The 23,393-nt window shown below is 44.7% G+C and overlaps 1 protein-coding gene across 2 annotated transcripts; it reads right to left on the minus strand.

The window, feature by feature from the left end:
* Positions 1-3,452: 3,452 nt before the first annotated feature.
* Positions 3,453-5,225, minus strand: LOC112631466 (RNA-binding protein with serine-rich domain 1-like). 2 transcript variants are annotated; one of them, XM_025396642.1, is made up of 2 exons: positions 4,552-5,225; positions 3,453-4,421 (listed from the first exon to the last, which is right to left on the minus strand). In XM_025396642.1, the coding sequence occupies exons 1-2, from the start codon at positions 5,168-5,170 to the stop codon at positions 4,255-4,257; spliced, it is 786 nt and encodes a 261-aa protein (XP_025252427.1). In that variant the 5' UTR covers positions 5,171-5,225; the 3' UTR covers positions 3,453-4,254. The 2 variants fall into 2 exon arrangements, with proteins under 2 accessions (XP_025252427.1, XP_025252426.1); XM_025396641.1 differs by having other exon boundaries at positions 3,453-5,225.
* Between the last annotated feature and the right edge of the window lie 18,168 nt (positions 5,226-23,393).

A 23,393-nucleotide genomic window follows, 5' to 3' on the forward strand; every position in this document is an offset into this window, starting at 1 on the left:
GATCTTAGTTATTTCTTGCCTTCTGCTAGCTTTGGAATGTGTTTGCTCTTGCTTCTCTAGTTCTTTTAATTGCGATGTTAGAGTGTCAATTTTTGATCTTTCCTGCTTTCTCTTGTGGGCATTTAGTGCTATAAATTTCCCTCTACACACTGCTTTAAATGTGTCCCAGAGATTCTGGTATGTTGTATCTTTGTTCTCATTGGTTTCAAAGAACATCTTTATTTCTGCCTTCATTTCGTTATGTACCCAGTAGTCATTCAGGAGCAGGTTGTTCAGTTTCCATGTAGTTGAGCGGTTTTGATTGAGTTTCTTAGTCCTGAGTTCTAGTTTGATTGCACTGTGGTCTGAGAGACAGTTTGTTATAATTTCTGTTCTTGTACATTTGCTGAGGAGTGCTTTACTTCCAATTATGTGGTCAATTTTGGAGTAAGTACGATGTGGTGCTGAGAAGAATGTATATTCTGTTGATTTGGGGTGGAGAGTTCTATAGATGTCTATTAGGTCTGCTTGCTGCAGAGATGAGTTCAATTCCTGGATATCCTTGTTAACTTTCTGTCTTGTTGATCTGTCTAATGTTGACAGTGGAGTGTTGAAGTCTCCCATTATTATTGTATGGGAGTCTAAGTCTCTTTGTAAGTCTCTAAGGACTTGCTTTATGAATCTGGGTGCTCCTGTATTGGGTGCATATATATTTAGGATAGTTAGCTCTTCCTGTTGAATTGATCCCTTTACCATTATGTAATGGCCTTCTTTGTCTCTTTTGATCTTTGATGGTTTAAAGTCTGTTTTATCAGAGACTAGGATTGCAACCCCCGCTTTTTTTTGTTCTCCATTTGCTTGGTAAATCTTCCTCCATCCCTTTATTTTGAGCCTATGTATGTCTCTGCGTGTGAGATGGGTCTCCTTAATACAGCAGACTGATGGGTCTTGACTCTTTATCCAGTTTGCCAGTCTGTGTCTTTTCATTGGAGCATTTAGTCCATTTACATTTAAGGTTAAGATTGTTATGTGTGAACTTGATAATGTCATTATGATATTAACTGGTTATTTTGCTCGTTAGTTGATGCAGTTTCTTCCTAGCCTCGATGGTCTTTACATTTTGGCATGTTTTTGCAATGGCTGGTACCGGTTGTTCCTTTCCATGTTGAGTGCTTCCTTCAGGGTCTCTTGTAAGGCAGGCCTAGTGGTGACAAAATCTCTAAGCATTTGCTTATCTGTAAAGGATTTTATTTCTCCTTCACTTATGAAACTTAGTTTGGCTGGATATGAAATTCTGGGTTTAAAATTCTTTTCTTTAAGAATGTTGAATATTGGCCCCCACTCTCTTCTGGCTTGTAGAGTTTCTGCCGAGAGATCTGCTGTGAGTCTGATGGGCTTCCCTTTGTGGGTAACCCGACCTTTCTCTCTGGCTGCCCTTAAGATATTTTCCTTCATTTCAACTTTGGTGAATCTGGCAATTATGTGTCTTGGAGTTGCTCTTCTCGAGGAGTATCTTTGTGGCGTTCTCTGTATTTCCTGGATTTGAATGTTGGCCTGCCCTACTAGGTTGGGGAAGTTCTCCTGGATGATATCCTGAAGAGTGTTTTCCAACTTGGTTCCATTTTCCCCCTCACTTTCAGGCACCCCAATCAGACGTAGATTTGGTCTTTTTACATAATCCCATACTTCTTGCAGGCTTTGTTCATTTCTTTTTCTTCTTTTTTCTTTTGGTTTCTCTTCTCGCTTCATTTCATTCATTTGATCCTCAATCGCTGATACTCTTTCTTCCAGTTGATCGAGTCGGTTACTGAAGCTTGTGCATTTGTCACGTATTTCTCGTGTCATGGTTTTCATCTCTTTCATTTCGTTTATGACCTTCTCTGCATTAATTACTCTAGCCGTCAATTCTTCCACTTTTTTTTCAAGATTTTTAGTTTCTTTGCGCTGGGTACGTAATTCCTCCTTTAGCTCTGAGAAATTTGATGGACTGAAGCCTTCTTCTCTCATCTCATCAAAGTCATTCTCCGTCCAGCTTTGATCCGTTGCTGGCGATGAGCTGCGCTCCTTTGCCGGGGGAGATGTGCTCTTATTTTTTGAATTTCCAGCTTTTCTGCCCTGCTTTTTCCCCATCTTTGTGATTTTATCTGCCTCTGGTCTTTGATGATGGTGATGTACTGATGGGGTTTTGGTGTAGGTGTCCTTCCTGTTTGATAGTTTTCCTTCTAACAGTCAGGACCCTCAGCTGTAGGTCTGTTGGAGATTGCTTGAGGTCCACTCCAGACCCTGTTTGCCTGGGTATCAGCAGCAGAGGCTGCAGAAGATAGAATATTTCTGAACAGCGAGTGTACCTGTCTGATTCTTGCTTTGGAAGCTTCCTCTCAGGGGTGTACTCCACCCTGTGAGGTGTGGGGTGTCAGACTGCCCCTAGTGGGGGATGTCTCCCAGTTAGGCTACTCAGGGGTCAGGGACCCACTTGAGCAGGCAGTCTGTCCCTTCTCAGATCTCAACCTCCGTGTTGGGAGATCCACTGCTCTCTTCAAAGCTGTCAGACAGAGTCGTTTGCGTCTGCAGAGCTTTCTGCTGCTTTTTTGTTGTTGTTGTTGTTGTTGTGTAGCTGTGCCCTGTCCCCAGAGGTGGAGTCTACAGAGACAGGCAGGTTTCCTTGAGCTGCTGTGAGCTCCACCCAGTTGGAGCTTCCCAGCAGCTTTGTTTACCTACTTAAGCCTCAGCAATGGCGGGCGCCCCTCCCCCAGCCTCGCTGCTGCCTTGCCGGTAGATCACAGACTGCTGTGCTAGCAATGAGGGAGGCTCCGTGGGCGTGGGACCCTCCCGGCCAGGTGTGGGATATGATCTCCTGGTGTGCCTGTTTGCTTAAAGCGCAATATTGGGGTGGGAGTTACCCGATTTTCCAGGTGTTGTGTGTCTCAGTTCCCCTTGCTAGGAAAAGGGATTCCCTTCCCCCTTGCGCTTCCCAGGTGAGGCGATGCCTCGCCCTGCTTCAGCTCTCGCTGGTCGGGCTGTAGCAGCTGACCAGCACCGATCGTCCGGCACTCCCCAGTGAGATGAACCCAGTACCTCAGTTGAAAATGCAGAAATCACCAGTCTTCTGTGTCGCTCGCGCTGGGAGTTGGAGACTGGAGCTGTTCCTATTCGGCCATCTTGCTCCGCCCCCTATTTTGTCCATTTTAAATTGGGTTGTCTTCTTGTTGAGTTGGAAGAGTTCTATGGATTCAAGTTCTTTGTCAGATGTATGACTGAAGAATATGTTCTCCCAGTCAATAGCGTACCTCTTTTCATTTCCGAAAACTCCTATCTGTACCAGAATTTCATTTTCTTGATGGTAAATTTTGAAAAGCAGAAGACTTTCATTTTGGTTAATTTCAGTTAATCACTTGTTTTTCTCTATGCTTGATCCTCTTTGTGTTCTAAGAAAACTCTTCTTATTACTAGGTCCTGAAGAATTTTTATCATTCTTTTTTTTTTTTTTTTTTTTTTGCATTCCAATCTTGGGTTTATTCAACACAATTCTTCCACTCTACGCAACAAAGTACAAACACAATGTCATCTAAAATGCTACAAAGGTATAAAACTCAAAGAGAAATTTTATAGTACTGACTGTACAATAAAAGCAAAAAAGCAAAAAAAAAAAAAAAAAAAGCAATGTACATGTTGCCAAGATAACCTGAAAGACCACCACGAAGGGCAGGCACAACCATGCCTGCATGATGATCCCGCAGACCTGGCTCTCACTCGCCAATTTCAGAGTAGGGTGGTGGGGTGGGGTGTGTGCATGGGTGCACGGACAGACAGAACCATGCACAGCAACTACCACAGGTGAGAGGATCTTTGGGGGTGTGTGACCCTTGAAGTTGGAAGAGGCCTCAAGAGGCCGAGGCTAACAGGGTTGGCAGCTGCACTAAAGCTCGGGACGGCTCCCTTTCCAAAAGGACACCGCCCAGCAACAGCAAGGGCACAGTCTGGCCACCATCTCAGGTCACCAGGGAAGGGAAAAGTGTGCTCCCAGGCAGGCAGGGTCACACCACCCCCCAGAGCCTCACTTGTCCCTGGTGGCCCTGCCACTGAACTGACTCTTAGAAACTGGAAACGGGCGAGCTTCCTAGCCAGAAAACCGGAGGGAATCTTGACAGGCACACAACACCCAAACCAACAGCACTTCTGCAGCCAGAGCCCGGCCGGCAGAGGGGTGCTGACTGCTGCCTGCAAATTCTGCCCGAGTGAAGGGTTGGGTTTGCTTTCCTACTGATCTTCCTTTGGCTAGAAAAGTGACAAAACTGAGCTGGGTGGGGTATAAGTTACAGGGGCGAGAGCTTCAGTGGCCTGTTTATCGGGAGGAGTTGGAGCTGGAGCGGCTCCTGTGGCGGCGGCGTCCCGGGGAGCGTGATCTCCGGCGCACAGGGGACCTGCGCCTCGGGGAGCGGGACCTTCTCCTCATCCGTGGCGGAGACCTGCGCCACATGGGCGGTGGTGGCAACATTCTCCTGGGAGGGCTAAATCTCCTGGGTGGTGGCCTAGGCCAGGGGGCCAGCACGGCAGTGGCAGTGATCTCCTGGCCATCGATTTGTCCTCCGTCCATGTGCTTCAGCGCCTTCTCAGCTTCATCTGGATTCTCAAACTCTACGTATGCATAGCCTTTGGACAGATGGGGATGCATCCTTTCCACGGGCATGTCAATCATTTTAATTTTCCCATAGGTGGAAAATATCTCCATGATGTGATCCTTTGTCACATTCCTGGTGAGTCTCCCAATATGCACTTTGGTGGGCTTAGGAGATGGGCTCCGCCTTTTCCTCTCCTTTTCATCTCTTTTAGGTGGTTTGGATTTGGAGCGGGAGCGCCTCCTGTTGTCGTGTCTGCGCCGAGAAGGACTTGGAGAGCCGGAAGAGCTGCTGGAGCTGGAGCTGCGGGAGGTGCTGGAGCTTCCTGAGCGGCTGGATGCTGAGGAAGAGCTGGAGCCACTGCTTGAGCCAGTGCTGGTGCTGGAGCCTGAGCTGGAAGTCGAGCTGGACCGAGATCTGGTACTGCTGCTACCACTGGAAGCACTGCGCCTCTTTCGGGTTTTGTCCCTGCCGCGATCCTTCTCACTTGACTCCTTGGTGGCCCCTTTATCTTTTGAGCGATCCTTGGACTTCTTATCTGAGCGGTCCTTGCGTTTGGTGGGTGAAGGAGCCATCTTCCCGCCGCCACCACCTCCTCCTGCTTTCCTCAGCCTCCGAGGCCGGCGCCGCTCTCTTATCATTCTTTATTACATCTTCACTAATCATGTTTTTGCCCCTATGAGACCACAGTAGCTTCTCTTATCAAGTTCACCAGGAGCAAATTCTTGGTTCTTTTCTTAGTGGACCCATGAGAAGCATTGGACACCTTCTCCCTGACATACTTTCTTCTTATGGCTCTCAGGACACCACATCCTCATGGGCTTCGTCCTCCTTCCCTGGCCACTTCTCAGTATTCATTACTATCATCTTCTTTTATCTCTCTCTCTCTCTCTTTTTTTTTTTTTTTTTGCCATTTAGCATGCTCCAAGCCTCAGATCTTGGTTCTCTTATTTATTAATGTTTATATCCACTGCCTTGGCAATCTCATCAGTTTCTGATAGAATCAAATTTACATCTTCAGCCCAGAACTCTCTTCTAAAGTCCAGATTTGCACATCTGTCTTCCACATCTCCACTAGGATGACTTTGCAAACTCAACATTGACAAAATTATACTTCCCTTGCTCCAACCTCCTGGGCTCATAGTCTTTTCCATCTCAATTAATAACATCTTCGTCTTTCCCACGGTCAGGCCACAAGACCTTGGAGCCACCCTTGACTTTCTTCTTTCACTCTTGTCCGTCATCCACTCAGCAGCAAATTTTGTGGAGAGATCCTCAAATGATGTCCAGGATCCAGTCCCTTCTCACTGTTCCCGCCACTCTCCCTGAGCTTGCTCAAGTCTGCATCACCTCTCCCTGGATCACTGCAGTGGCCTCTTGATGGTCCTCCTTGCCTCCACTCTTGACCCTTTGTAGCTACTGCCAATACAGCAGGCAGCCTGATCCTTGAAGTGTAGATGATACGATCTCACTACACACATCAAAACTCTGCATTGGTTCCCCATGTAATTGGAGTAAAACCCACAGATCTTACAAAAACCAACAAGGGCCTCCGTGGTCTGATGTCCCGTCCCATACCTGACCTCATCTCTTTTTTGTTCAACTCCACCGCTGCCATACTGGCCTCCTTGCTGTTTCTCCAATGTGCAAGGCACACTCCTGCCTTGCACATTTAAAAAAATTGAAATGTAACTTACACACATAAATTTCACCCTCTTAAAGTATAATTCAGTGGTTTTTTTTAAAGCATATTCACAAGGGACCCCAACATCTATACTCATTCCAGAACATTTTCATCATTCCCAGAAGAAATCCCATCCCCATTGTCTCCTGCCTTTTTTGTGTGTGTGTGGAAATTGCAAAGGAAGCTTTATAGACAATGAAAATATAGTACTTTCATTGCTCAAAATGTATAATGTGCAAGAACTTGAAGTTATGTGGTTTACTTGTTGACCATCTGGCTACAGTTCAGTTACTGCTTCAAAAGCTAAACTTCATAATCTTTCTAAGCTGCTTTAAAACAAAGTTCTTAAATTATAGCAATAAAGAAAAGGAAACAATTAATATTGCATTTTGTCAAAAAATATGTATGAAATTTTAACTCTTATTCTCAAAAAGTTATAAAAATTGATGTTTTGGCTAAGTTATAAACATGCTTACAGTGCATTTATTTGTGTAACTCTAGTAATGCTTATGGTGGCTATAAGATCAGAATAGATTCTTAAAAAACATAAAAAATAAAAATATTTAGCCTCGTTATTTATCTGTAGAATGTGTTTATATATACCTAAATTTCAGCATTTACTATATCATCGTTGCTTTAATTTAAGAAGTCACATATGAAGAATAAGGCAAAACCACCTATGAGCTGACATATTAGTTTGTTTCTCAGCTTGTAAAAATATTCTTAATTTGTTGATGTAGCAAACAAATTTCAACTTTGATTGCTTTGCAGAAAAACAAGATAATCTTTACAATAAACTTTATTTATTTATTTTTTTTGAGATGGAGTCCGGCTCTGTCACCCAGGCTGGAGTGCATTGGCTCCATCTCCGCTCACTGCAACCTCCACCTCCTGGGTTCAAGCGATTCTCCTGCTTCAGCCTCCCAAGTAGCTGGGATTACAAGCATGTGCCACCACACCTGGCTAATTTTTGTATTATTAGTAGAGACAGAGTTTCAACATGTTGGCCAGACTGGTCTCGAACTACTGACCTCAGGAGATTCGTCTGGCTTGGCCTCCCACGGTGCTGGGATTACATGTGTGAGCCACCGCACCCAGTCTTGCCATGAACTTTATGGTTCAATTGCATACAGGCAACATGTTATATATGAAAAAATTATGAACTGAACTACAGGTATTAAATACTGAAGAAAGTTAGCAGTTTATTATGATTTGTTTTATTTAACAGTTTGGGAAATCATAGCCATCAGCTTTTCCAGTGGAATTCAGGAATCTCAGTGGAGCTGTTAGTGTAGCGAAACTTGTAGGTAAAATATACAAATACTTTTGATAGCACTGTTAAGGGATCTCTCTAAAATTAACTCACTGGTTTCATTCTCAAGCCATGTTGACCTGGGCCGCTCAACATGGCTTTTATCATGCCTGATGTTAATGCATGTTGTCTTTTTACAATAAATTCATGACCATCAGAGGATATCCATTTGACATATGTGGCATCAGGGCCTTCATAGCCACCATAGGTTTTCTCCTCTCCATCCATTATGTCCTTATGAAATTCCACAGTTCTGGGAAAGTCTACCTCCAGACTTTTGCATTGCCTTTCCCCTGACTCGATTGCCCTCCATTCTTTCTTTGTCCATTTGTATTGCTATAGAGAAGTACCTGAGCCTGGGTAATTTATAAAAAAAGAGGCTTATTTGGCTCACGGTTCTGCAGGCTGTATGGGAAATGCGGTGCCAGTACCTGGTTGGCTTCCAGTGGGGGACTCAGGCTACTTCCACTGATGGTGGGAGGTGAAGGGGAGATGGCTGTGCAGAGGTCACAAGGTGAGAGAGGAAACGAGAGAGAGGGTAGTGCCTAGCTCTTCTTAATAGCCAGCTCTCATGCGAGAACTGACCCATTACCTCTAGGCCAGTGACAAGCCATTCACGAGGAATCCTCTCCCAAGACCTGAACACCTCCACTAGGCTCTGCCTTCAGCATTGGAATCAAATTTCAACATGAGGTTTGGAGAGGGGGCAAATATCCAAACTACAGCTCACTCCCTCACCTCCTTCAAGGCTTAACCCTAGTATTACTTTACCAAGGGGATATTGTACTCCGACTACCGTGTTTAAAATTGCTGTCTCTTCTACTTTTTCTTTTTTCCATTCTACTCATCATGTTCTAACATTTTATGTACACTTATTTATTTTCTTTATAATTTATTGCATTCTCTGGCAACAATGTAGGGACATTTGTGCTGCTCACTGGTGAAACCTAAGTACCTAGAACAGTGCCTGGCACACAGAACATGCTTATTAACTATTTACTGATGAGATGAACAAGCCAATGAAATCCTGAGTGAATGTCAACCACCCTTCTCGACATAAGTGTGACCAGGCAGCCCATGCCTCCCTTGAGGATAGTCCTAGCTGTTCTTTTTTCACCAAGTCCCAAATCTGACTTGAAGAGGCAATGCAGATATTTTCTGAGGTTCTTGGGGGAGATGGAGGAGGAAGTGGTTACAACCAACATTAAGTCACCACATCTCTTCAACAGCCTCCTCTTTTCCTAAATTCTTCTCCCCATAGCAGCAGACTCACGTTTCCTATTTTTTTTTTTCCTTTATACAGAATCTCTCTCTCCTCCTTTTTTGCCGGCTCTCTGTGTCCTTCCCGACACTACCCTTCGTCTTGCACACCCATTCATCAAAGCAAAACACTGGTCTGCTCAGCCAGACACCTGGCCACTTATTTCTTCCTAGACCAGGTCACTGATAGACAACAGGGGTATGTGGAGATTCTAATACTCTGACATTTTGAGAATAGTCGACTCCACCCTCAAGGCCTTTCTACCTGGATGTGTGAGGCAGTTATTCCAGGTATCCACCACTTGCCATTCTAAGCCTATGTCCCCAGCTCCTAAGAACGTGTGAAATTCTTTCTTGTTTTGGAAAGCAAGGAAAGAATTAGAGAAGTCTCTTCTGATCCTTATTCTTTGAAAAAAACACAAATGGGGTATTTCAATAGGCAAGAATACGAGAGGCTGAGAAGCACATGGAACTGTAATGAGAGGCCTGCGGCTTCAAAGGTGAGTCCCCAGAGGGGAAACCTGAGCCCCAGGTCTGGGGTTCCTTGCACTCCAGGTTCTCGTTGCTTCCACTTGGTTCACACTACTTGGAGCGTGGCTGTGTTCACAGGCATGAGATGACCTGAAGACGATCACCTGAAGATGACCTGTGAATCTGTGTTTTATCATTTGAATGGTTGCTTTAGTCCTTAGCTTATCATAGTCGATCTTTGAGTGTTTTTATAGCACTTTATAGATAGTATTAGAATCTCATGATAGTTATTCCCATTTTCCCCCTGCTGGCTTTTTGTGCTGTTGTCATACATTTTATATCTACATATATTGTAAATGCCACAATTACATCGTTATTATTTTTTAATAAGAATAAAATCTTATACAGTTACTCATGCAGTTAACAACTTCTGATATTCTTTATTCCTTTGCATAGATCCAGATTTCCATGCGGTCTCAATTTCCTTCTGCTGAGGAAGTTTCCTTAACGCTTCTTGTAGCCCATGTTTGCTGTTGATGAATTCTTTTAGCTTTTTATTTCTGAAAACAGTCTTTATTTTAGATACATATTTTTTTGCTAGATATGGAACTCTAGGCTGACATTTATATCTTTAATCCGACTGGAATTTATATTTGTTTATGATAGTCATTCAAGTCAATTTTTGAAACTATAAGTCTGATATTAAATTTCTAGGCACCCTGAAATCGATGGGACCCGGCGTTAACTAGGTCTTCTTTTGGTTTCAGCTCTACGTAATGCTAATCTCCTTTTCTGATGCCTTTTTTCATTCAGTACTTTAAAAATGTTGCTTTATTTTTGCATTGTTTCAGACAAGAAATCTTCTGTCACCCTCATCTCTGTCTCTGTATGTAATACATCTTTTTATTCTGGTTTAAGATTGTCTCTTTATCACTGATTTTGAGCAACTTAATACTGAGGTGCCTTGTAGTTTTCTTTATTTCTTGGGCTTGGGGTTTGTTGAGTTTTTTTGATCTATGGGTTTATAGCTCTGATCGAATTTGGAAATTTTCAGCCATTATTTCTTCAAATATTTTTTCTGTTCCACACCCTCTATTCATTTCAATTTTTGATTATTTTCTTTCTCTTGGTGTCTTATTTTGGATAGTTTCTCTTTCTTTAAGATCCCTAATATTTTCATCTGCAATGTCTAATCTGTTGTTAATCCCATCCAATATATTTTTCATTTCAACATCTCACACATTGTAGTTTTTATCTCTAGAAGTTCAATTTGCCTGTTTTACAGATTCCGTGTAGCTAATTTTTGCAAATACATAATGCAGGTATAATAACTGTTTTAGTATCTTTGTTTGCTTATTTGAACATCTTTGTCACTTCTGGGTCAGTGTTGATTGGCTGATTTTTCTTCTCATTATGTTTTCTGCTTCTTTGCCTGTTGGTTATTTTTGATAGAATGCTAGACATTGTGAATTTCACCCTGTTGGGTACTGCATATCTTTGAATTCCTGATCTTTGTTTGGGATGCAGTTAAGCTACTTGGAAACAGTCTGATCCCTTTGGGTCTTGCTTTTAAATTTTGTTAGGTAGAGCCAGAGCAGTGTTTAATCTTGGACTAATTATTTCTTACTACTGGTAAGGCATCACCCTCTGAGTACTCTACCCAGTGTCCCAATGTCTTATCATTCTGGTAGGAGCAGGCACTAGCCCTGGTACCGTGTAAACACCAGGTTCCATTTGCTCTAATTCTCTTGCCAGACTTGGGTTAGTTTCTCTGCATTCATATACTGAATATTCAGGGGAGGCCCTCTGCAGATCCCTGTCCTTCTCTCTGTGAAGCTCTTTCCTATCTGGTACTGTTTCTTGCAAAGTCTAGTTACCTTTGTCTCCTTAGCTTTGTTGCCTCAGCTTAGCAGTCCTGTATTCTCCTGCTATCCCTCTCCCTGCCAGATGGCTGGATAGCCCTCCAGTAAGCTGGGGCAATCAGACAGGTCACCTCATTTGTGCCCATCTCTTAGGGATCACTGTCCTCCATTGCTTTTTGGCCAGTGTCTTAAAAGCTATTGTTTCATATATTTTATTATTTTTGTGGGTTCAGACAAGAGGGTAAATCAAAACCTGGTTACTTCCTCTTGGTCAGAAATGGAATCCACTTGCAACATGTAGACAGCAGTAATTCTTTCATAGGGATCAAATGCCCTGATAATTGTAAAGGGTGTAGTCTAGAGCTGGGCAGAGAGTAAGTACTCAGTTAACATTAGATATTGCCACCACTGACAATGCTGTTACTACTGTTGCTGCAATTGCTGCTAGTAATTATCTCAAACGGATGAAATATGTTAATTCAAGTGCTTAGTCATGACCTGGTGGTTAGTAAGTCCTCTGTTAATATTCTTCCTCCTATTGCTATGGTTGCCATGCTATTCCTACTATAACTGTTATTATTATTACAATCAGACTAACAACCCTGGCCTCAAAGAGACTCACCGGTATGTAATAGAACCTGACCTATCTTTTCCCAGAGGTTGTAACTAATGGTGTTTCTGAGATGTGGAGTGAGCATGAATCCTCTAATCCAAGCCTAAGTGGACAGATCCAGGGGAAACTTGCAGGGGGATTCTTGCTTTGGTCTGGGAGGTGTGTTTTTCCTAGAAGTTATAAAACAGTATTAAGAAATTTAGCTTCTCTGTTATATAGTCTCCTCAACACAGGTCATGTCTCCCTTGTGTCACCCACTTATCTCATTGTAATTTCCAAGGGTTGAGAGGTGGGGACAAGAAAAGGAGCTAGCGCCTGCTGAGGGCCTGCTGTGCACCAGATGCTCCCTCTGATTCTGGAGTGGCCATGTCCTTTGATTTTTGAGTCTTAATTTTGTCAAGTATAAAACGGAGATAATTGTGCCAATCATACAGTGTTATTATGAAAATGAATTTAAACATGTATAAAGTGCTGTGGGTAGTGTTTGGCATTGTCTGTATTTGATACATTTTATCAATCATTATTATCTTCACAAAAATCCTCCATTGTAGCTGGCGTTATTGTTCCCATCTTACTGATAGGATGTTGCTTACATAAGACACCTGATGGAGCCAATATCAGTCCCACAGGGAATGACAAGTCCATCCCTAAATGCCATTTGCTTATTCATTGTTGGGAATATAATAAAGCTCTCCTGTATTCTAAGCCTGGGGCACCCAGGTTTCTCACAGAGCACAAAGTGCAGACAGGCAGGTAAATTTACAAGTGTAGGCCAGGAGCAGTGGCTCACGCCTGTAAATCCCAGCACTTTGGGGGGCCAAGGTGGGCGGATCATGAGGTCAGGAGTTCAAGACCAGCCTGGCCAAAGAGACCAGCCTGGCCAAAGAGACCAGCCTGGCCAACATGGTGAAACCCAGTCTCTACTAAAAATACAAAAATTAGCTGGGTGTGGTGGTGGGCGCCTATAATCCCAGTTACTTGGGAGACTGAGGCAGGAGAATTGCTTGAACCTGGGAGGTGGAGGTTGCAGTCAGCCAAGATTGCGACATTGCACTCCATCCAGCCTGGGTGACAGAGTGGGACTCTGACTCAAAAAAAAAAAGAAAAAAAAATTTACCAGTGTAATAAAATATCATGGGAACATTGGTAAAAGCTTGTGTAGAAGGGACTGACTTTACATGGTTTTGGGAGAGGGACGATTGTAAGTAATCTTTATTTGGACAAATTTTTGAGCTGTGTTAGTGTTCCCCTAATAGCAGGGGTGGGGAAGCGCACTCTGAGCAGAGAGAATGCCGAGTCAAGGCCAAGAAACAGAACATTGCCAGCTGACCCATATATGTGAACTGTAAAATACCACGGGGCTTGATGGAGAACATGGTCTTTAGCAGGAGATTCTGGATGCTAAGAAAGAAGGTGGATTCTTATCTTGACCCAGTAGGTCAAGGGAAGCCACTGAAGAATTTTAAACTGGAAAGTACCTACAACAGTTGCACAGTATATATATTTTTAAGCCAAAAGGTTGTAAATTACCATATTCCCATGATCACAAACCAAATAGTACTTATTTAGGTGTTAGGGACTGATTGCTCGGTGCAGGTCTTTATCCTGCTGTCTCTGCAGGTGGGATCTCACGCTGTTGTCTCTGCAAGTGGGATCTCACACTGTCGTCCAGGTCTTCACACTGCTGTCTCTGCAGGTAGGATCTCACCCTGTTGTCCAGGACTTCACACTGCTGTCTCTGTAGGTGGGATTCTTTCCTGAGATGACGGCTGGCTGGAGGCCCCCAGTTTGTGTTAGGGGATTGTCAGTGAGCAAATGTCACTTCAGGGTGTGAAGGCAAGAAGCCAGTGTCTGGGTGTAGACTCCCTAAAGCCTGGAATGAGTAATGGTTGAATCTGCAGTGGTCCTGAGCTCAGTGTCTCTTAGTAAACATCCTGGTCAACTCCTGTGGAAAGCTCCAAAGTGCAAGGCTTTGCTGAGGGTTGTACAACAAGGTGAGTTTTTCTCCACTCTGATTTATCTGTTAATTTGTTCTCATTCACTTTTGACTCTCTAAAAATTGTTGAAATGTCCTTTTCACTAATGGCCTTTCTCTTCACTGTTATGGGTTCTTACTGTTTTTATACCTGCTACACCTTCCTATAGATTTCAATTTCACGTTCTTGAACTAGAATTCTGGTTTTGCTTTTTAAAAAAGTTCCTGTTGTCTGTAGGGGGAGTAATTGGAGGGGTGTGGCCTGGATATAGGGAGACCTACCCAGAGAATATTGATCTCATGGTCCAGCTGACATGGTTAGAGGCTGAATTGAGGGAAGCAGTGAGCCCAGAAGGCAGGAAGGACCCAGAGAAGCCCACAGGCAATACAACAGATGAGGGAAGGGAGGCACAGGAGGGTTGGAGGGTGAGATACCTTCCAGGTCTTAGACATGACCGGCTGGGTTTGCAGCAAAGCACAAGGAGAAATGAGTTGGGAGCAGAATGCGGAAGACCTATTTGGACAATTCAAATCTGTAGTGTCACTGAGACATTTTGGTTGTTATGTCTGTAGATAGGGTGCTTGGGAGACATGTGCAGAAGAAAATATGGATTTATGAATCATTAGTGCAGGACTCGATGACATGGTATGCTGTGTTGGGGGTCCCAGAGGCCACTCTCAGCCTCAGTGATTCACTGGAAGGACTCACAGAACTCAGAAAAGCTGTGATGCGCATGGTTATAGTTTATTACGGTGAAAGCAGGAGGGGAGACTAGGTGTCAGCTTCCAGTTGCCCTCTCTCAGTGGGTCTGCAGAGAAGCACTTACTTCTCCCTGCAATGATAAGTGACCGGCAGCCAGGCAGTCTCAGCCCTGGTTTTCAGGGGTTTCACTGCAAGTTGGTCACCTAAGCATGGGGTGCCCAGGCGACCGACCTTAGTTGCTCAGTCTCCAGCCCCTGTGGAGGTCAACTTCACACCACATGGCCTGAGACCAGCCCCCCTCCACCTTGACTAAATCCCACTGTCAGCATAAAGTATGTGGCATGACCCAAGGCCCCAAGAAAAGACAATCTTCTCAGGCAGGACACTCCAAGGGCAGGGGTTAGAGGTTTACTCCTGGAGCCAGGCAAAAGCCAGACCTTTCTTGGAATTTAACATGTAGGATGGGATGAAGTCCCTAGGATGGGTACTGAGGATGGAAAGTGAGGAAAGCCGTAGACAGTGCTGTAGAGCACCCCAACTTCCCAGGGAGAGTCAGAGCAAGAGAAAGAATGTCAGAGGCGGGAGGACAGCTTAGAGGGTGCCCCGGAGCCAAGGGTGCATGGCACTCAAGGGAACCACACCACACGTGACAGGGAATTCGGGCAGGAGGCTGTCTGGAAAAGGTCCATGGGCTTAGCCATTTGGGGTGAGAGCCTTTTTAACAGAATGTTTCCACTGGAGTGTCTGGGGCTGGACGCCTGACCGTGGTTGGCTGGAAATGTTGGGAGGTGGGGATCAGAACACAGGTGAATGTTGTGAGCTGCTTGGCTGTGAAGGGAAGGAGAGTGACAGGGTGGCAGCTGCCAGGGAACAGCAGGTGAAGAAACGTGTTTCCTTAACCATGGGAAATAGGAAGACGTGACTAAGTGTAGAGGTTGTGGGCAAGAGGCTGGAAATACGAACCAGAGTGAGAGAAAGAGGGAGGAGAGATGACCTGGAAATTTGGGAAGGAGAGCATGCTGGAGGATGGAGGAGGCTGTAGGATCTGGAGAGCCACTCTAGGGAAAAGAACAGGAACTGACCAGGGACACAGGAACTGCTGAGGACGGCTGAGGCGCTTAGCACGTTGTAAACTAACGTGGAACGTCATAGAGTTTAGGCCGGAAAGTGGACTTCAGAGTTGAGTGCCATAGGCTGGGTGTGTGGGAATGAGCATGGGAGGGGTGTGAGAATAGTGGAACGTGATAAAGGAGCACAGCATGTAATTTTGGAGATTATGTTTGATGACAAAGTCTGTGGTGTGGCCCAGGGACTGGACAGGTGAAGTACAGTGGGGTCTAAGTCAGGGTCAGAATTTGATCACCCACAGGACCAACTCTTGTTTGGACATCAGGTAATGTTTAATCTGACTGAGAGGTGGACTGGAAGTTCCACTGGGTTGGTGTTCTAGAAGCTCATGGTAATGTCTTCTTTCACGTGCAAGGTAGCAGTGAAGATGATTTAAGCCGTAGGTAGCAAAAAGCCTGAAACAAACTGGCTGAAGCAAGGTGGAAATGTGAGATGTCAGCTGCAGAGCCAGCCAATCACAGGGCTCCAGGTCTGTTTCTTGGCTCTTCTTCAGGCTTGGCTGTCCTCTGTATGTGGGCTTAATTCTTCAAAAAACTTTTAATTAAAAAAATTGTGGTAAAATACACACCACATAAAATGACCATCTTAACCGTTATAAGGATACAGTTTAATGGTGTTAAGGACATTCCTACTGTTGTACAATCATTACTATCATCCATCTCCAGAACTCATCTTATAAAACTGAAATTCTATACGAATTGTGCAAATAGCTGCCATTCTCCTCCTCCCAGCCCTGACAACCACCATTCTACTTTTTGTCTCTCCAAAGTGACTACTCTAGGAACCTCATATAAGTAGAATAATATGATATTTATCCTTTTGTGTCTGGCTTATGTCACTTGGCCTAATGTCCTCAAAGTTCATCCGTGTTGTAGGATGTGTCAGAATTCTCTTCTTTTTTTCAGGCTGAATAATTTTCCATGGTATAGACAGATCACACTGGAAAAAAAATCTATTCACCCATCAGTGGACGTTTAGGCTGCTTCTGTCTTTGGGCGATTGTGAAGAAGGCTGCTGTGAACATGGGTGTACAAATATCTCTTTGAGTCCCTGCTTTCATTTCTTTTGGGTGGATACCCAGAAGTGGAATTGTTGGGTTTCATAGAATTCTATGTATAACATTTTGAGGGACTACTGGGCCATTTTCCATAGCTACCATACCATTTTACATTCCCACCAACTGTGGGCTTAATTCTGAAGTTGCTTCTCCCCTGGTGGCAAATGTTCCGGGCTTTACCCCCCATGCTATGACCTCAGAGGGAGGACAAAAACTGTCTGGGATCTGGCAGTAGTGATGAGACCCCGCCTGCTTGGTGGACTCAGGGCACAGGGCTAACCCTAAACCAATGACTGTGGCAAAGGACTGGTGGGCTTTAGACAACCCGCCCCCACCCCCACCCCCACCCCCCACACCTTGGAACTGGGGCTGTGGTCAACACCCTCATAAGTGTGTTTGCTGCTTGGATAGCGCTGGGGGCAGATTCCAGGACTATCCACTCAGCAAACACATAGATTCCAGTAACAGAACATGGCTGCTGGGACCACCAACTGTGTCCCAAACTCAGAGTGCTGGGTCACAGATTCTTTGAACGGTTATATGAAGTTATAATTGGCATACAACAAACTACACATGGTTAAAGAGTACTGTTTGCTAAGTTTTGATCTGTATGTGCCTGAGACACCAATCTGATTGACCATCAGTTTAAAGTATTATAGAGACGTTTCCTGAAAAATGATCATGTAATTATCCCCTGCATTCCAATAGTATTTTAGGATATATCACTTGATTTTCTCTGATTCTTACCAAAATACTAGGAGGCACCTGATCCTCGTTTTGCATATTCAGATGCCACAGTGCTGAAGGAGCATCTCTGAGTAGGTGAAGCGGTCCTGGGAAGAACATCTCCTCGTGGGGGAACAATCAAAGTGCATGGAAAAACAGTTTTTCTCTAAAAACTAAATGGCTTACTAGGGACAAAATCCAGAGCCTTGACCCACTTACCTGGATCCCTTGGCTGATCCTGAGTGGGCCATGGGCTGGACCCAGAATGTGTGTCTCCAGGCCCTCCAGCCCTCTAGCAGGGCACTCATGTTCACACACCAGGGCCCAAGCCTAGAGGCTGGGAGAGGCCAGGGCTGATGGAGTGGAGCCTGCAGCTAGCATTGGGCCTGCCCTGCTGGCCACGGGTGCCTCCTTGCTGGCTGGCTGGCTGGGTACTCTGTGCACGGGTGCAGTTTGGTGGAAGAAAGGCGATTCCTTTACTTGTGTTGCAGGGTTCCAGAGAAGATGTGCGTTTATAACTGGGACTCTGACAGCCTTGGGTTAGTCCCTGGTGGGCCACTGAAATGGACCTATTCATTTCAGCCCTGAGGTCACAGATAGGAAGGCCATTTATTACAAAATAAACCTAAGTGAAAGTTCAGATCTATCAGTGCTTCTTAATCCTAACTGGACATTCAGATAACCTGGGAGGTAGACACAGATATCTGAGTCTCCCCCTTTCTCCCCAGATTCTGGTTTAATTGATCTGGGTGAGGCCCAGGCATGAACATACTGTCAAAGCTTTTGGGTGAGTCCCTCATGCTCCTGGCTTCGAGTGAGGATCACTGACTTGAAGGGTTACTTCAGGTAAAAAGACATTTTCATTTACACACATATTGCAAGATGATTCTTCTGAAACCTGAATTCTTTCTATTTTTCCACATTACTTTTGTCTTCGGCTTAATTGGAGCATGGATGCTTCTCTGACATTTGAATGGTGGCACAATGACTCAGGATTGTTAGGAAAAGGCAGTCTTGTTGTAAACACATGGTTTTCTTTCATTAACTTTGCAATGAAAGGGGTGACTCTTACCAGACTTTAAGACATATCTTCACAGTTTGTCATCTACAATGGGAGAAGACAGTTTGGCTGTGTTCCTCCAGTTTCAGGGAAAAGAACTGTGCCTCACAAGCTTGTTTACTAACTTTCAGCCTCTGGCAATAGAGTTGCAAGCTCTTTCCAGAGGCCCAGGCTGGGCGCTGCAGGCCACCTTCCCGTAGTCACTTGGATGATTTAAGGTCACATTAGGAAAGAGATGGCAGATGCCAGTTCCCAGGTCCATGATCAAACAAAGATTCAAAGGAAAAGGTTTTGGAAACAAATAAGCCTGGCTCTCCCAAAAGCCACACGTCAGCAGGTTATGGGCAGGCTCTACTGAAGGTCTCACCGTAGTCATTACTGGCTCTTATGAAAAGGTCAAGGCCCTAATTCAGACGCTGGAGCCACTTCCCTAGCCTTGCAAAGGGAACACGGAATGCAAATATGGAATAAAGAGTAGGTTCCGCCTAGGCCTTGACAACTCAACTACCCCAGGGACTCTGGTCACCAGATGGTACTCTCCTGCCTGCTTCGGAGGTCCCCCCAGCCTGGGCATGGTGCACCCGAGAGTCATCTCCAGACAGCTGTCTCTACTGTGCTGCATACATTGGGGTCCCTCTCTGTATACCTGAATTCGGCAGGCAGGCCTTCCCTTTTCTTCTTTCCCTTTGAGAATGAAGTGCCCGTGGGCCCTGGATTGTTCAAGCCTCCCATCAGCATCTCTTCCTGCCTATGTGAGGGCGTCTGCCAGGTTGAATCTGAGAGGCCAGGACAGACCCTGCCTTCCAAGGTCTTCTTGGTTCCATATTCCTGGCATCAACTCCAAATGGTGGCTGATCAGTGGCAGACCCTAAACAGCCCTGTGTGAGGGCTGGCACTCTGAGTATGACTGTGTGAGCCTCCTCAGCCGGGCCCTGGGCCCCAGAGCGGGGACTCACCTTCCACAGGGGGCCTGGGATGCTTTGACCTCCACACTGCCGGCCCAGCCTCCTGGGCTTTGTGTGGCTCCGGGCGGGCAGGCCTTTCTCCACCAGGGCCTCCTGGGGCAGCAGAGAAACCACCCCAGTCCCGTTTCCCACCCTCTAACAGCAGGGACTTGGACTTCCCTGGGTGTCACAGGCCCTTCTTGTTGCAGCAGGAGGATCCTGTGCGTTTGATCTAAATCTGGTCTCCCGCTGGAGAGGCCCAAACAATCTCAGTCAAAACAGTATTAACAGGAAACCTGTCTCTCAGGGCCAAGAATGCAACCAAAATAGCTCCAAGTCTTCAATTCCAATAGCAGCGCCGTTTGGGAAGGCTTCACCTGAGAGAGACAATAAGTGGAACTCTGTCCCCAAATATCCCGCCCTCTTCTGCACCCTCCATGGGGCCTAGTGGATCACAGGTAGTGTGGGGCTGCTGGACGCCAGGCTCCCCAGGCGGGTGGTGAGCCCTGACTGTCCTCCGAGGGTGGAGCTGGGGATTCCAGCTCCAATCCCACTGTGCAACCCGAATGCACCACAATCAAAAGGCTTGTTTTGACTGAATTAACTGACCAGGTTTTTTTTTTTTTTTTTTTTTTTTTTTTTTTTGAGATGAAGTCTTGCTATGTCACCAGGCTGGAGTGCAGTGATGCAAGCCTGGCTCACTGTAACCCCTGCCTCCCAGGTTCAAGCGATTCTCCTGCCTCAGCCTCCCGAGTAGCTGGGATTACAGGTGCTCATCACCATGCCTGGCTAATTTTTTTTGGATTTTTAGTAGAGATGGGGTTTCACCATATTGGCTAGGTTGGTCTTGAACTCCTGACCTCAGGTGATAGGCCCACCTCAGCCTCCCAAAGTGCTGGGATTACAGGTGTGAGCCACTGCGCCTGGCCCAAGTATTTTGTTTGGTGGAGATAATTGAGAATTTTAGGAGGAAAAAAAAATCCTTTTTTTTAAAGCATCTAATTTCGCTGTGAAATATTTACAAACTCAAAAAACACTACAAGGAAGAAGAAAAAAGTCAACCATAAGCTTACAGTACAGAGAGAACACAGCTCACGCCTGCGGGAATGCTCAATATTTCTTCCATTTATGTGCACACATCTACACAGACACCAGACACACATCACACATTTTAATGGGTTTGGGTGTCTCCTGCTTCACTATTTTCCTTTCCCTCCAGGCAGCCCTTGTTGCCAGCTTCCAGAGGTGTCTGCTACCTCTGCAGCACATCTGCATTTGTTTAGAGGAGCTTTCCTATGCAAGTGGTAGCACAACAAGGTACTTTTGTGGTCCTTCCTTTCCTTTTGAACCTGACTGTGTACCTTGCAGAGCCTTCCAAATCAGTACGGGCCTGCTTCTTTACAAATTTGTATAATATTCTACTGTATGGTCACACCATAATTTGTTTAGTCCCCCGTTGTGAACATTTAGATTGTTTCCAGACTTATTAAAAAAAAGTACTCAGTTTCTTACTTTGTAGAAGTGGTGTCCTTGAGTTAAACACTTCTGGTCCTTTGTGCTTTTGCCAGCCTGCCCTCCCATGAACTTGTAAACCTGCACTCCCACTTGCAATATCTAGGAGAATGTTGATCTCCCTGCACCATCACTCACACAGTTTGCCATCACAGCTTTTGAATTTTGCCAACTTGTTAAGTGAAAAATACCACTGCCTTTCTTGTAAGAGTGAGATTGAAATCTGTTCCCATATTTGAAAGCATTTGCACTTTTGTTTCTCTGAACTCTCCATGTTATTTTGTTCACTTTTCTACTGGGTTGTTGGCATCTCTTTTTTTCTTCTCTCTTTTTGATAGCACAGTTTTTATTTTTTGGCCACTACTCCTTTACTACTTCTTAGCCCAGCAAGAATAGAAGCCGCTCACAATACAGTTTCTTTTTCTTCTTTTAAATCTCCTACCTCACATACCGTCTGCTTCCTGCAAACATGGCTTACTCATGGTTCTTCACGCAGTCTGTTTCCTGATGCTTTCCCTGCCAAGTGACCAAACTAGGTCCAGAGTAACTCTTACCACGAACCCATGTGCCCAGTTCCCAGAGGGTAATTTTATTCTGTAGAGAAACTTCTAGCAATGTACCACACAAGCTGGAAGAAGCAGCATGCCAGGTGGTAAAGAAAATATTTGGTTATTTTGGCTGGAAATTCTTGTCCTCTATAAAATTATCTGTGGTAGTTGGTGGAGGGAAAAAAGCTTTTAGAGTCTAATATTACTGATTCAGTTTCCTCACAGTTGCTTTGGCAAAGTCTATATAACTGCAAAAATGATTTGCTTTACTTAGAGTTTTGCTCCTCATTATTCTGAGATGTGAAGTTCTAAAGAGACTGAGGTCTCTATCGGGAAAGATTTCCTCACCATCAATCTGAATGTGGTGTGTTATCTGAACTTTTGCCTGTGATTTTTAAATCCTTTAAAGTTTTTTTCTAAGTATTGGCCTTTTAGTTCCATCTTTTAAGAAATAACCACAGGGAAAGGACTATAACTAGCACAGTGGACAAACGTAGATATCATTTTGCAGAAATGACCAGTCTTTTTCCACTCTGTTCTCCCCAACCTGGTCCCTGCCCAGTGACAGTGAGATCCACTCTGTGTCTTTCCTCTCTTCTCATCTGTGCAATTCCTATATTCAGAGGCGTCAGGATCTAGAGTGTTAGGCAGCAGGCTCTGCCCCTCACTCCTCATTTTCATGGATTTCATTTGTGTGTTGAAGGCAGAGTCTCCCCTGCCACTGACCTGCTGACTGCATGGTTTGGATGCTCGGCCTGTGGCCTGTCTAAGGAGGATGCCACCAGGATGATCTGTCACCTTTGATCCATAAGGGATGTTCAGACCTAACTTCTTAGTTCAAAATTCTACTGTTTGGAAAATGATTTTCTTTCTTTTTCCCCTATAAACATTAATAAAGGATTCATCATGTTATAGTATTTGCTACATAGGCTACATTTTTCTTTTTCTTTTCCAAAGGAGAGATATTATCTCAGACTGCAGGTAATCTGCCAGTGTTTGTGACTCAGGAATACTGAATGTATCTAGAATCATTGCTATCTTGATATCTGCTGGCATTGGGGAGTAACAGTAGTAATAAACGTAATGAAAAGAGTAATAGCAATTGTGTAGCACTTCATAGGTGTCGGACACTCTTCAAAGCACTTGATTTTTCTTTTCTTTTCTTTTTTTAAAATTATACTTTAAGTTTTAGGGTACAAGAGCACAACGTGCAGGGTTGATACATAGGTATACATGTGCCATGTTGGTCTACTGCACCCATCAACTCACCATTCATGTTGGGTATTTCTCCTAAGGCTATCCCTCCCCCCTCCTCCCACCTCCCGACAGGCGGTGTGTGATGTTCCCCACCCTGTGTCCAAGTGTTCTCGTTGTTCAGTTCCCACCTATGAGTGAGAACATGCGGTGTTTGGTTTTCTGTCTTTGTGATAGTTGTTTGAGAATGATGGTTTCCAGCTTCATCCATGCCCCTGCAAAGGACATGAACTCATCCTTTTTTATGGTTGCATGGTGTTCCATAGTGTATATGTTCCACATTTTCTTATTCCAATCTATCATTTATGGGCATTTGGGTTGGTTCCAAGTCTTTGCTATTGCAAATAACTTGATTTTTCTTAATTCATTTAATCCTCACAAAAAATGGGAGGAACACTTGCTACCTTTGTTTTACAAGAGGAGGCCTTGGCACAGGGAGGTTAAAAACCTTGTCTAAGGTGCATAGCCACGAGTAGAGTAAGATTGGAATTGCAGAACACTACACACATTATGCAATGAGTGAATTTGTTGGACCAGGAAGTTGAGCTAAGAAATTCATCAGCCGGCTGGGTGCAGTGGCTCACGCCTGTAATCCCAGCACTTTGGGAGGCCGAGGCAGGTGGATCACTTGAGGTCAGGAGCTCAAGACCAGCCTGGCCAACATGGCAAAACCCCATCTCTACTAAAAA

This window comes from Theropithecus gelada, chromosome 9 (genome assembly GCF_003255815.1).
Source record: "Theropithecus gelada isolate Dixy chromosome 9, Tgel_1.0, whole genome shotgun sequence".
Classification (NCBI taxonomy): domain Eukaryota; kingdom Metazoa; phylum Chordata; class Mammalia; order Primates; family Cercopithecidae; genus Theropithecus; species Theropithecus gelada.

Coding starts and splice junctions, on each gene's coding strand:
- LOC112631466 (XM_025396641.1), bottom strand. CDS start 5,170: ATGGCTCCTTCACCCACCAAACGCAAGGACCGCTCAGATAAGAAGTCC.